Source organism: Halyomorpha halys, unplaced genomic scaffold, assembly GCF_000696795.3.
Source record: "Halyomorpha halys isolate HHAL.00 unplaced genomic scaffold, Hhal_1.1 Scaffold88.1, whole genome shotgun sequence".
Taxonomy (NCBI): domain Eukaryota; kingdom Metazoa; phylum Arthropoda; class Insecta; order Hemiptera; family Pentatomidae; genus Halyomorpha; species Halyomorpha halys.
Genome location: NW_027114863.1, coordinates 1,738,755 through 1,752,316, shown reverse-complemented (window position 1 = coordinate 1,752,316; position 13,562 = coordinate 1,738,755). Strand labels below are relative to the sequence as shown.

Genomic DNA, 13,562 nt, shown 5'->3' with positions numbered 1-13,562 from the left:
CATTCAAACTGATCACTTCATTCATTCATTTTCATTCAAACTGATCACTTCATTCATTCATTTTCATTCAACCTGATCACTTCATTCATTCATTTTCATTCAAGATGGTTCAAATAAAGGAGATTGGTATTAAGAAGTTAGATGTACTGCAATATTAAGAAAGCCATAAAGATGATGCCTACAAGAGATTGTATGGGAGGCTGAAAAGGCATTTCCTTGGAAGGTTTGTCAGCTGGAGACTTTTCTAGCTCTTCAACTTCGTCCATAATTATTTATAACACTAAAAAATTTCTTCTTGCACAAGTAATTTAAAATGAGCGATCAGACATACTTCTAGTACAATTAGTTGTAAATCTACAAGCATTTCTGTTCTCTAAAACATGGTGAAATTTGTTGACTCTCACAATTTTGAAAAATCAATATTATATTACTGTAAATTTGTAATTTATTCAATTGATATAAGTAATAAACAAAAAATCTAAAACAAAGAACTTCAGATCTCTGGAGTTTTAATATGAAATGATCCCACCAAAAGCATCTTTTAAGAACTTGATTAGATTTTCACGATATTTGAATGCCCTAACACTTGTGCTTAGCAATGGACAAATTAATGTGTTGATAAAAAATTAAAGAAAATAAAAATATCTACAGTGAAACTTAAAATTAAATAAGAATAACAAAAATGTATAGACAATTAATGAATACGGCAATAATAGCAAATAAAAAAGAAATATAGTAAACACTTAAAGATGGAACAAAGAAATAAGATTAAAAACAAGAATAAAGCCAAATAATAGACAGAATAGGACAACTACCTTACTGAATGGAGGCAAGAACAAAAATGAAACAGAAGGTAGACAGGAAAGAGAAGTGATGGGGGTTGGCGGTTAAATAATAGGGTACATTTGAAAATAATGTTAAAGTAAAGAAAAAATTAAAAATAGGCAAACATTAAATGATAATATACATTATAAGGGGGAGAAATTAAAAAAATGGAAACAATAAATATAATATTATAAATAAAATAAAATATGCAAAATTGAATACAGGTACAATAGTGTAATATAAAGTAATGAATGTAAGTAATAAACCATAAAATAGTTTTATTACTATTAGAGTTTTTTCCTTAACCGCACGCAGACCATCGGTTTAATAAAAAATCAAGTTTAATAAAAAAACTTATATGTTTTCATCAGATTGTCTATTAAGAATCCCTTTTGACTGATATGTTGTGTGTAACCATGATTGATATGTTTGACTGAACTATGTGCATGTAATCATGATTGATATATTTGACTAAACTATGTACACGTAATCACGATTCATATATTAACCTTATCATTTGATCATACTCCAATTCTTTCAAAATTTCTAATCAATCAATAATAAAAAATAATGTGAAAACATATAGAGAAAAAAAATAGGATGTAAGATGAACTAGTAACATACTTATCCCAATCTTTTATTATTTAAAATATATTAACAATATAAACTATATAAAAATTATTTTTAAAAACTATTCATTCCTAAATGTTTCTAAATAAAATAAAACATTTCAAATTACCAAAGAACATAACAATGGCACAAATATAAAATAAACATATACATATTTATAAATCATTAAAAATTATTTTTGCCTCTAAAAAATACAAAATTGAATACTTAAATAATATTAATGTTATAATTTTCTAATATGAAATATTAACTAATCGGTTATTTAAAAGTAAAAAAACAAACTAATTCATTAAAGTAACCTAAAGATTTGAATTTTCAATAAATTTTTTGAGGTTAAAAATTTTCAATTTGAATATATTTTATTCTAAATTATCATAATGTTGCACAACGTTTCAGGACTATTGTCCCATAAGCATGTACTTTAATAAACTTCATAATAAGTCAAACCTTTAATTTCACAAAGGAAGTCATATCATTGTCCACATGGCTGAAAAAATTGCTTTACACTGATTTCCTTTGTGAAATTAAAGGTTTGACTAATTATGAGGTTTATTAAAGTATATGAATATGGGAGAATAGTCCAAAACGTTGTGCAATATTATGATAATTTAGAATAAAATATATTCAAATTGGAAGTTTTTAACCTCAAAAAATTTATTGAAATTGACTTACACTTCCTAAAAAGAAAATCCAGACCTGTATTGTATTCTTAAAATTACAAAAAAAAAAAAAAAAGAAAAAGAAAAATTGCATTTTGGCCATCAGTAATATAATATAAAAATAAAAAATGGTGAACAAATTTTATAATATAAAGAAACAGTATTATTACTGTTTCATACATACAATTGATTTTCTTTTTAATTTTTCCTCACTATATCTAATCATTTATTTATTTCATTATAATTTTTAAAAATATTTATTTATTAATTTCATTAATTATGTTGCCATGACTTTTATTTTTTAATAAATAAATATTACAAATAATTTTGCATATTTGGACTATGTCCTGGAATAATTTAATAATTATATCTACAATATTAACGTTTTAATAAGTATTTTAGGCTGTTTGAATCCATATTTCTGTTAACATATTTCTGAATAAACATTATTATAATGATAATGAAATAAATGTTACCTTTAAGAATAACAAACAATAAATTATGAATGAAAATGATAAATACATAAGATATAGAAAATAAAATGGGAGACTATTTTGAGATATTTTTTCATGTCAAAAATCAGAGATAAATCATGAATGTATGAACCATCTTATAAATGATAATAAAACAAAATAGCACTGATAATTACAAAAACATAGGTAATAACAAACTGCCATTGTTATTCAATGTACAATAAAAAAATATAATCTATACATTCTTTTATGTTACAGTAAAAAAAAAATGATAAAGTATTTACATTGATAAAAGTAAATAAATTGATAATTACATAAGAACAAATTATAGATGAATTAGAAAATGATTTTAATTTAAAACCTCACTATAAGGCAGAATTTTTGAGTAACTGACCACATGAGTGTGTTTTCAGCCTTGAAGCATAACACTATATAAAGAATTCTGAAGTGAATTTTTAATGTGCAAATTCATGCAAAGAAATATTTTAATTGAAAAAAATTAAAGAAAAATTTAATTTTAGAATCTTAGGACTTCCTGCTTCCCAATGGATTATCAACACTATTGCACAAAAAATGTAGTGAGTGAGATTAGTGATGGCAGACGGCAGAAGATGGTAAGAAGGGCATGGCTACCCCAGACCAATGAGTTAACCCTGAGTTATTTAAGCTGTCTCATTTGAGTACAGGTCTTACAACAAACTAGTTCTCTAAGTTATTAGTGTTCTATTGTTATATTTTAAATAGTTGAAAATCAGTCTACAGGTATACCTCAGGGCAGTATTCTTGGTTCTATCCTTTATACAGTTTGTATAACTGATATCCCAACCCATTCTAACACTATCCTCACCACATATGCCACTGACACATCTATTGTCAGTGAATAATGACCCTTTTATTACATCACAAACCTTCCAATCCCACATCAATACCATTGAAGAATGGTGTTGAAACTGGAGGATTAAAATAAAGTACAACAAATCCCACCAAACCATCAAATTTCTCTCATATCCAATCCTTACAATAAAAAAACTTCATAAAATCCTTAATGCTCCTTACTTTGTCACAAATAAAGTCATCCATCAGAACCTCAGTATTCTATATTTTGCCGATTCGGCCAGAACCAGTTACTAATCCTTTCATGATAAACTTTTTAAGCACCCAAACTCACTTTTTCTAACCACCATATAATCACCAATAAGCATGAATGAAATATGTAATAATTGTCCGTCAGTGAAAAAAATAATTCAATTAAATAAATAATAATAATAATGTTAAATTAAGTTCTCAAAGAATATTTTTAGCCTACCAACTGCCAATACATATATAAAAGCAGGTAAATGTGACAAACTACAAAAATGTAATGTTGAGTGTAAACATGAGGTGCAGGGGGACTAGTAGGTTCAACGATTTGGCATCACTGGTCTCCTACCAACAGACATCACTGGTCTCCTACCTACAGACATCTGTCATCCCCAATCTTGCTGTCTATGTCTTAGTTAATTGTATTCCTATCTTCATCTTATCCCGAGAACAGTTTTTGAGGGTCACAGATAGCTGTAGGCAGGGCTGATCTAGTAGCCATATGTTACATATTGTAATATGTAATTAACAAATAACTACTAATAAAATTAAGATATCATGAGTCTTGTTTGTTAAGCGATTTTAAGCATCATTAAATGCCAAGTATAGTTGGGCCATAAAAGTAAATTTTCCTTGTTTACACACTGACATTTGAGCATGAATTAAGGCCCATGTGGCCATGGTCTAATGATGTTAGCTATAAAAACCACTGCACCCAAATATAAATAGCTTTTAAAGAATAAACTATTTATCTAATGGTTTATAATAATTTATTGCAATAAGTTCAACATTCAAAGTAAAACTAATTTCGAAACCAGTAATCTTGATCATCTACATCTTAATAACTATACATACTAACATGAACTAGGAAATTAGTAACATTGGTACTTATTCATAAAATATGAATATTATTTGTCAAAACTTACTGATACAAAAAACATATAAATATCAATTGTTACAATATTAACATGCAGGTAGCATCATAAATTCAAAACTACTAAATTGGTCCTTTAAAGGCTTTCGAGCCTTTTGTTTTTCCTAATCTGAGTATTATTAAAAAACTAACTCGGAGCTTTGGTGAATGGAGCAAAGCAATAGATGAAACATAATTTAAAACATTAACTAATATTCTAACCAATGATTCAGAGCCATAAATTTTCATTTAAATCTAAACAAACATTTTAATTTAACAATACTCTAATATTATAAAGTATTTGTTTTTCTATTTTCTTGTTCATTGGTAATAAAGATAACTTGAAGAAAATATTAACAAAAAATGTTTTTCTCGTAAATCTGAACTATACATCTCTCTTCTGTGAATAAACAAAAGAGAAAAGTAAATACAGTGAAACCTCCTCTTCAAATTATCTTTCTCAAATGGCCTCCTTTCCTATGAACAATTTTTTAATATCCCAGCCTGGAAGTATAGCAATTTAGACTCCTTTGCAACGGATGCTAAATTTAAGTCATTCAGAGATAAACACACTCATAAATAGTTGAAAATGAAGAAAACTTGATTATAGTTTTCATTAATAGTGCCAGTCTAAAGGTTGCCACAATTTTTTTTTAATTACTTAAATAATAGTCGTCTTCAACAGGTGTCATAAAACCATGCATGATTGCAACCATATTATTAATTAAAATTTAAATCCATAATGCCGTCATCACACCAAAGAAATTAATTCTTATATGCAGTATTTTCAGTTTAATAAGAGATCTTTTCTGAAGATTGAAACGGAAATTCACTTTTGAATAGGATTATTTAATTTTCCACGAGTGTTTACATTTGTTCTCTGTGACTGTTAGTGATTTTCACAGAAATTTCCTTATTTTCTGTTTTTTTTACTTTAAATATTTTTAAAAATACATAATAAATTAGAAAAATATTATGAACAAAAATATAACACAAAATTGTACTAATAAACTTCATTCATCCATATTAATTAACTTTTGATACATGCATCTACTCATTAATTAATTATTATATATCCATTCTCTGTTAACATTCTTCTGCAATAGAAAACTCTATCAGACCCATAACATCCAATGTAGATAGGTTTTACTATATTACTGACAACCTGGATTTTGGCATTTATTTCTTATCACCTTTGAGAAAAACTAAACAAAAAGACATAATTACGAACCAATATGAAAATTAGTAGTATATGTCACAAAATGTTGAAGCTTAAATTGCACAACATTCTGACTAATCACAACAGCATTGACATTTCTTTTACTTGTAATTTTAACAAATATCATAAAGTCATATTAAAATTTTATAACACTATAGTTTTTAATTAGTTTAATAAACAAGTAATTTTTTTTTTAATTATTTCAAATTGTGAAATGTTCTGAACACAAGTATAACATATTTATAATAAAACAATTTTTACTTTTAATATTTCCTATCCTAATAGATAAATTTCCCTTTCACTTTATAATGAAATAAATGTCAATCATTACAACACAAGAAGTTATTTTTTTCCATTAGTATCCAAATCATAATTGGTCACATTCTACTCTGCTGCCATAATTGCAAAGCATGCATAGATTCAATAAACAAAAATAAATTTCAATATTGGTATAATTAAAAAATAAATTGAGGAACTGTAATTTATCACACCTAAATTATTATCAATACAAATAAAAAAAAAAGTTAATAAAATGAATTTATGATAAATAGAGACCGGATTTTCATGCCATTGCATCTTTTGTTAGTTACCTAGCTTCAAATTCCACCAAACCTTGACCAAAATACAAATCATAGAAAAGACATTTATATAGCACTAATTTTATTTTGTAAAAAATTTTATGTTTTAGGGTTTTTCCACAATTCTGTACAAAACTGCAAGTTCTACTCTTTTTGATCTGAATTATGATTTTTGTAGCAAATAATTTAATGCTTGAACCAAATTTCTCATCTATAAACATATAGTTGTATGTATGCCAATATTTATTAATTTTATATTTTTTCTTTTTTTTAATTTATAGTTTAAAATTGGCAAATTTGAAGTAAAGTAATGCAATTATTAACATATGAATAGTAGATTTCAACCTGCCAGTGAAATTTGAGAATAACAAGTTCGATCAGGTGGGTGGAGTGGAAATATATATAAAGAAGGAAATATATGAAAAATGCATCTCTTTCCTTAAAGAAAAATTTTGCGAGACCTTCAAAGAAAGAGAGTTCACCGTGAGAGGCCTCTGGTTTTTTTCTCACAGAATAATACCAGATAAAATAAGGAGCTTCTTAGAAGATATAGGTGTTAGCATCGGGGATACAGTGATCTTGGTGGAAAATATTATTTTGGACTCCCTGGGGATCATACATCATCACCTGGATCAGCTACCTCAGTACCTCTCAGATTATTCATTTTTTTTTTGTTTTAGTTTTTGGACTTGTCTATTAGAGTTTTAACTTATGAATTCCCTTAACTTATTTATTCATTAACTAACTTTTGGTTTTTATTTTCCTAAATCTATATATTTGTTTTTTGTTTTTTTAATTTATTTGTTTCTTTTTATAAACTGATCTACTGCGGTAACTCTTATGTCTTTGGTTTGTCTTTACATTGCTGTCTGATGATAAATTTGTTTAACGGATTGAACGTGAATTGCGGATCACTGGAAAATTGGGGTCTGAGAGAGAGAAATAGTGAGAGTAAAATTGTCAATTTAATGAAATAAAATTATTAAATGTAATGAAATTGTTAAATTAAAAAAAAATAATAAAATAAAATATTTGTATTTATTGTAAAAGGAAAAGTTAGGAAAACAAAAAGAATTGTTGTTATAGCATGTATTATATATATGTCCGATCATGGATTGAATGCTATGCTGTGTAATGTCGCAACCCAATGTATGTGGGAAGCATGGATGAATAAAGCATTTCTCTCTATTTCAGTACTATTGTTTTTAACTTGGATATTCAGTCCGCCTCTAACCCCTCATTTCTCTTTCAGACTTTATTGTGACTAGAGGGAATTTCAATTTTTTTTTAAACATTATTATTATTATTATGTTATATTATTTTAGATAAAAATCAATCAAAAAATAAATATCAATATATCTATACATTTTTAATATAACTTAAAAGAATTTTTTTACATTGACTCATTACTTGTTAGTTTTTTGGTCAATGGTATAATATTCATCTGTAAATACATAATTGAAAAGCTAAGCGGAAGAACATGCTATGTGGAATTTTAGTGGAAATTAAAATGGGTATTTCGCTTGGAAGAAAATTTTTAGACACTCCTTTCTACATCGAGCTTTTATTTCTAAAACATATAATTGAGGTAGTTTTAAGTTGAAAAATTGGATTCAAGCTTTCATAATAGGAATATAAAATCATTTCATACAACTAGCATCCTCATAGCTCTTTAGTTATCGATACAGGTTTTTAATCAGAGTGGTTTAGTTTTTTATGTATGTTTGCATAAATACAGAGAATATTCAGCAAGTTTAATTTGATTCAAACAAAGTTAAGTATGGTTTTGTTGTATCAATATATAAATTGAACAAGTTGCAGGTTGTCATCCACAACTCCACTCCAGTTGTCATCTTTGTTTCAATTCGACAGCCCTGCACAGTGGTGTAAAATGTTGGTTAACAATAAATAGTTTTCTTTTACTATTTTGATACCTCTATTGACCGCTACCTGGACTATCTTTCTACAATCTACTTCATACGGTCAACTATCTTAATAAAAAAAATGTTTTTACTGCACTAAAATCCGGTCTCTAATGATAAACATAGTTGTTAAATAAATTAATAATTAAAAAATTCAGATTTTTTTTCAGTAAACTCAAGTTAATTTATAATTTTTAAATAACAACTGTAGCAATCTAATATTAATTTCTTAAATTTTTAATCTTTTTTTTTTTAAGATTTTATTCTATAGATTCATGATGCATTTAATTATTGCAAAAGAAAACAGACAACTTCAAGCATAAAAAAAGTGTAAGTGTGTGAACAAAAATTACGGCAATACTTTGTTGCTTTATATATATATATATATATTCAAACTCTTCAATTTTTGCTCTTATTTTTTAAACAAATTTTATTTTAAAAAAAGTGTTTCTATGATTTGTTTGTTCTGTATCCAGATTATTTAAAATATTCATTCCAGAATCAATACTATCAACTGGATAAAATAAAGTGATATAATACTATTTTAGTCACTCAGTCAATTCTCATTAATCAACCTAAAGCAGTAATTAAGTAGAATGTGGGTATGAGTGTTGGTTTAGTTTTAGATAAATAAAATGAAAAACTGAAAGACGTTTTAAATAATGAAAATAAATTACTATTAAAGAGAGATCCAATGATATTCAAAAGCATTTATTACATTATTTACAGTAAAATTATTCAGGAAAATCATAAGAAGTAAAATATAATACAGGAACTTCTATAATAAAGAAGTTTATAAAAAAAGCCCCATTGAAATTTATAAACATTTAAGGCACATAAAGTTTCAAATACCAAAATATACAAGGTAATCTTAGGTTTTTATGTTTAAAAAAAAAAATTAAAGGTTATGAAGTGATAAAATGGCTAATTTTTTTTTTTATTAATCAATCTCAATTAACATTCTCTGAAATTGTTATAAATAACTTCTATCGTCAAGAATGAAATTGTTAAATGTTAGAAATTAAATTTTACATAAAATATTTTTTTTTCGTAATAAAAAAAAAAAGAAAATGACTGGAGATCAATAACTCTTGGAGGCACACTAAAAGAAGGCAGTGATGAAGAGGAAGACAACCATGTATCATGTAGGATAGAGGACATCTTTATAGCTAATTTTCAAATCCCAATTGTGTTCTTTTATATATTCAGCCATCTGAAGTACTTCTTCCATGCTTACCTTGAACCAGGTGTTTAGCTCACCGATGAGGCGAATGTTATCGCAGGCATCGCAAAGCGCATAGGCAGCCTCGATTGTAAGCTGTAACATAAATGGTTAATTTAATAGAAAATGTAGCCAAGTCATTTCTTAGTCAATAATAATAAATGGGCAGCCATGCTCATCATGTAATTCACACCTATTTTTCCCCAAGTGGCAACCAACATGATTTTAAATTTAAAAAAAAATTGTGGTATGTGTAATACAAAATTAAAATACAATAATTATGGGTTTGAATAAGTTAAATTATAAGAAACAAATAAAAAAGAATAATAATTCAATTTTGAACAAATTAAGGTCAGTAATTAAGTGATAACAGAGTCCTAACCTTGAAGGTAGGTTTAATTGTTAGTATTATTGATGTGGTCAGTAAAAAAAGAGAAAACAGTTTTTGTATTGAGATTGTGTGTTTTGTAATTGAATAGCCATTTTATACAATTTAAATGATACTGTTATTATATTAATTTGATATTTGTTTTGGTTTTTCGAGGTTATATGACAAGAGCACAAGTAGCTTGTAAAAGATAGTTTTAAATGAATTGTAATTAGCCAATAATTGAGGTATGTCCAAAAATATAAGTATTATGTCAGGTAATAATATAAAAACAATTTTTAGGCTGTCTCCTTGATAATGGTCTAAGGGCCGAAACATTGGAAGTTTTAAAATAAAACGTTGAGAGGAAAAATAGATAAATTGTAGTAGGTGTTATTATTAATATAAACCACTCTCAGACAATTAATTAATAAATATATTAAATTAGTAAACTAAAAATAAAATTATTAGTAAAAATTGGGACAAACCCATTGCATTGTCACAAGCTAAATATTATAAATCAAAATTTACTACTTTTCAGAAATCACTTTTCAAGTTATCAACCATAAGGGTAGAATCTCAGTTTTTATGTTTTTTTACGAATAACACACAACTTTTCTTCATAAAAATAGCCAAACCAGTGCATGTGATTTTTTTTATCTCTCCATATTTTTTTTACATTCTATTTTATATTACATTACCAACTGAAAGGCAATCACAAAAGTGAGTATACTTTTGGAAAGCTTACTGAAAGGAAAAGTTTTAGAGCAGTTTGCATGCTCAGGCTAGAAAAAAAACAACAAGGGTACGATTACTTGACTACTAACTCTAATGCTTTCCAAAGCAAACCAGATCCCAAAATAAAAACCAGAAGCTTGAAAAGATAGGAGTGGGAGCATTTTTCCTAAGAAAAGATTATGTTAGGAACGATTTTCCATTAAAATCTCTAGCAAGCAGGTAAGTAGAGGAAAGAAGTTCACTGGAACTTGAAACCATTTCTACAGGAAGTAGACAGAGAGGAGATATCAAGACACAGAATTGAGGAAACAATACCGCAGTTAAAACGGGCACTAGCCTTTGAAGAAACTGTAGACAATTTATTTTCGAAAGATAAAAATAAGATTTTCAAAATTTAGCATTTATACATTTTTTTTTTTAAATGCCAATCATTGTAACCATATTTAAAATTTTCTATCTACTCTAAACATGTTTTAACATTACAATTAAATATGCCAAACTTTGCTTTAACTGTTGACAGCATCTTTTTTTTTTTTCACATGCTCCTCTTCCTTTCTTTATTCACTTTTTTGTTTTTTACATTCTATTTTATATTACATTACAAATTGAAAGGTAATCGCAAAAGCAAGTATACTGTTGGAAAGGAGAAGTTTTAGTGCAATTTGCAAATCTCAAGATATAAAATTTATTTCCGTAAGATAAAAATAAACATTTTCAAAATTATTTTTTTAATGTTGATCATTGTAATCATAATAAAAATTAGTTTAGTATATTGTATAACAGGTATTCTTAAATCAAATTTAATGAGCTTTCCAACAGTTGTTTTAATTTTGCTGCAGGACCAATACCTTAGGAGATATGGCTATTTTTATGAAGAAAATTCATGTTATTCAGAAAAACACAAAACTAAAATTCTGCCCTTCTAGTTCAGAATCGGACATGGGGCAAGTAGCATTATTTTTTGTACTCGAGGTGTAAAATCACCACCCGGAGTTTGTTTACTTTATCCTGTTATACCCTATGTAACGGCAGCACACAATCCTCAGCAGGTATTATATTATATAGGTATATATATTATAGAATAAAACTGAGAGCATAAAAAAGTCATGAAACACTAATTCTTTAAAGATATGTAATCATACAGCCACACCCACCCATGCACACATACACATACAGACATACACTAATTAAAGAATGAGAAAAGTTTTTACCGTTCCAAGAGATATCACATAACCATGGTGACCAGAATTATGGAACATGTGTATGCTAAGATGCTTAATAGACTGTAACGATTTAGGGTTCTCCTCAATCACATCCAAAATTACGTCATTTTCAAACATATCGAAAGTATCATCTCTCTCCAAGAGAATCTGCAAAAAAAAAATAAATAAATAAAATAATAAATAATTATATCTACAGACTACAAAAATATGAACTGATTAAAATTTTTAATAAATCAGTAAGTCATTAAAAAATGGTTAACCAGAAATATATTCGATATGATAAGACCAATAACCCTACAACCCATGAAGGGTCAAGGGTGCAGTACTTGCGATATCGGAACTGTGTAAAAATTTCCAATTCTGATTATCAGAATGATTACAATAACTTGCCTATAGATCAGGAAGTTAAGAATGTCCTTTGCACATGAGCAATTTTATTTGAAAACATAAATGATATCACCTTTTGAGTTTGCACAAAAAAAGTAACCTGGATTTTCTCTTTAGGAAGTCTGGTGAGTCAATTCATAAAAAATTGTTTGAGGTTAATAACTTCCAGTTGAATGAAACTTGTATTAAATTATCATAACATGGTAATTGAATGGCTGTGCTAAGGAGAAGTGAAGATGCACAAATAAGTTATGGTAGAAAAGAGAGAACAGTGTAAAGTGTGACATATATGAAATTATGAGGTTTAAAGTACATGAATATTGGACAGTGGTCCCAAAACGTACCATGTTATGATAATTTAATAAAAATTTCATTAGAAGTTATTAACCTCAAAAAAATTTTTATGAAAAAAAGTAAATTTTTTTTTACACCAGTGTGGATTACTGAGATTATACTGTAAACATAATAACAAAATCAATGTTCTTTCTATGCCTAGACAGACTTTTTTATTTATTTATTCAGCCTTGCCCTGTTAAGCAATATAGGTGTGCAGCTGCAGTTCGATTAACTAAAGGCTGCAAATGTAACAATTTCAAATTTTGAAGTTATTATTTTTTATTTTCCAGTTTCAACAGTTGGTTGTTATCCCTCTTCTGCTACTCCTCTGCCTCATGGTCTTTCAGGAGCCAGTCCTCTTTGCCCCAGGTTGAAGTGGGCTGGGTCCACTGAGTTTTTCTGCTAGTAAATAACTTGTTTATAATACGGATAGTTATATTAAGTGACTAGCTGAGGGAAATCATTTTCTGTGAGAACACCAAGTTCAGTTTCCCTCAAGTTTAGCCTTTGTCCCTTAAAGAAGATGCAATTAAAAATTATTTGCTTGGCAGTTTATTGTTAATGAAGTTAATGTAGTTTATTATTAATGCAGCTTAGTTTGAAAGCCCATCAGGTATCGGGAGGGAGATCCAGTAAGGATCAGAAGATAGTTGACCGTGGATTTATAAAATGAGGAGATGATTGGGAGTGTGGTCAGTGAAGAACACAAATATGTAAAAACCTATTAGTCCCAATGTTTCGGCCAGGATTTCAAGCCTCCATCAGGGCTAAGAACAATAAACAAGATAACAACCAATGAATAGAAAGATATACAAAATGATTAGAAAATAACAAACATTATCAATACATAAATAATGTTGAAAGACATGAATAGTTTAAGTATTATAAGAAGATAAAGGCTTGATGAGAAGAGTAATATTAAAATAAGTAAGAGAAAAGAACAAATAGTAAAAAACAAATGGAAATCTATAAGTACAAATATTTATATAT

The 13,562-nt window shown here is 27.4% G+C and overlaps 1 protein-coding gene across 2 annotated transcripts in view; it reads right to left on the bottom strand.

Moving 5' to 3' along the window:
• Positions 1–3,822: 3,822 nt before the first annotated feature.
• LOC106677121 (uncharacterized) overlaps positions 3,823–13,562 on the bottom strand; it is a 17,767-nt gene continuing 8,027 nt past the window's right edge. For both annotated transcript variants that reach the window (XM_014414835.3, XM_014414836.3), the window contains exons 7-8: positions 11,838–11,996; positions 3,823–9,617 (exon numbers count right to left, since the gene is read on the bottom strand). In XM_014414835.3, coding sequence (XP_014270321.1) covers positions 9,441–9,617; positions 11,838–11,996 — 336 coding nt within the window. In that variant the 3' untranslated portion in view covers positions 3,823–9,440. The remainder of the gene's footprint in view (positions 9,618–11,837; positions 11,997–13,562) is intronic.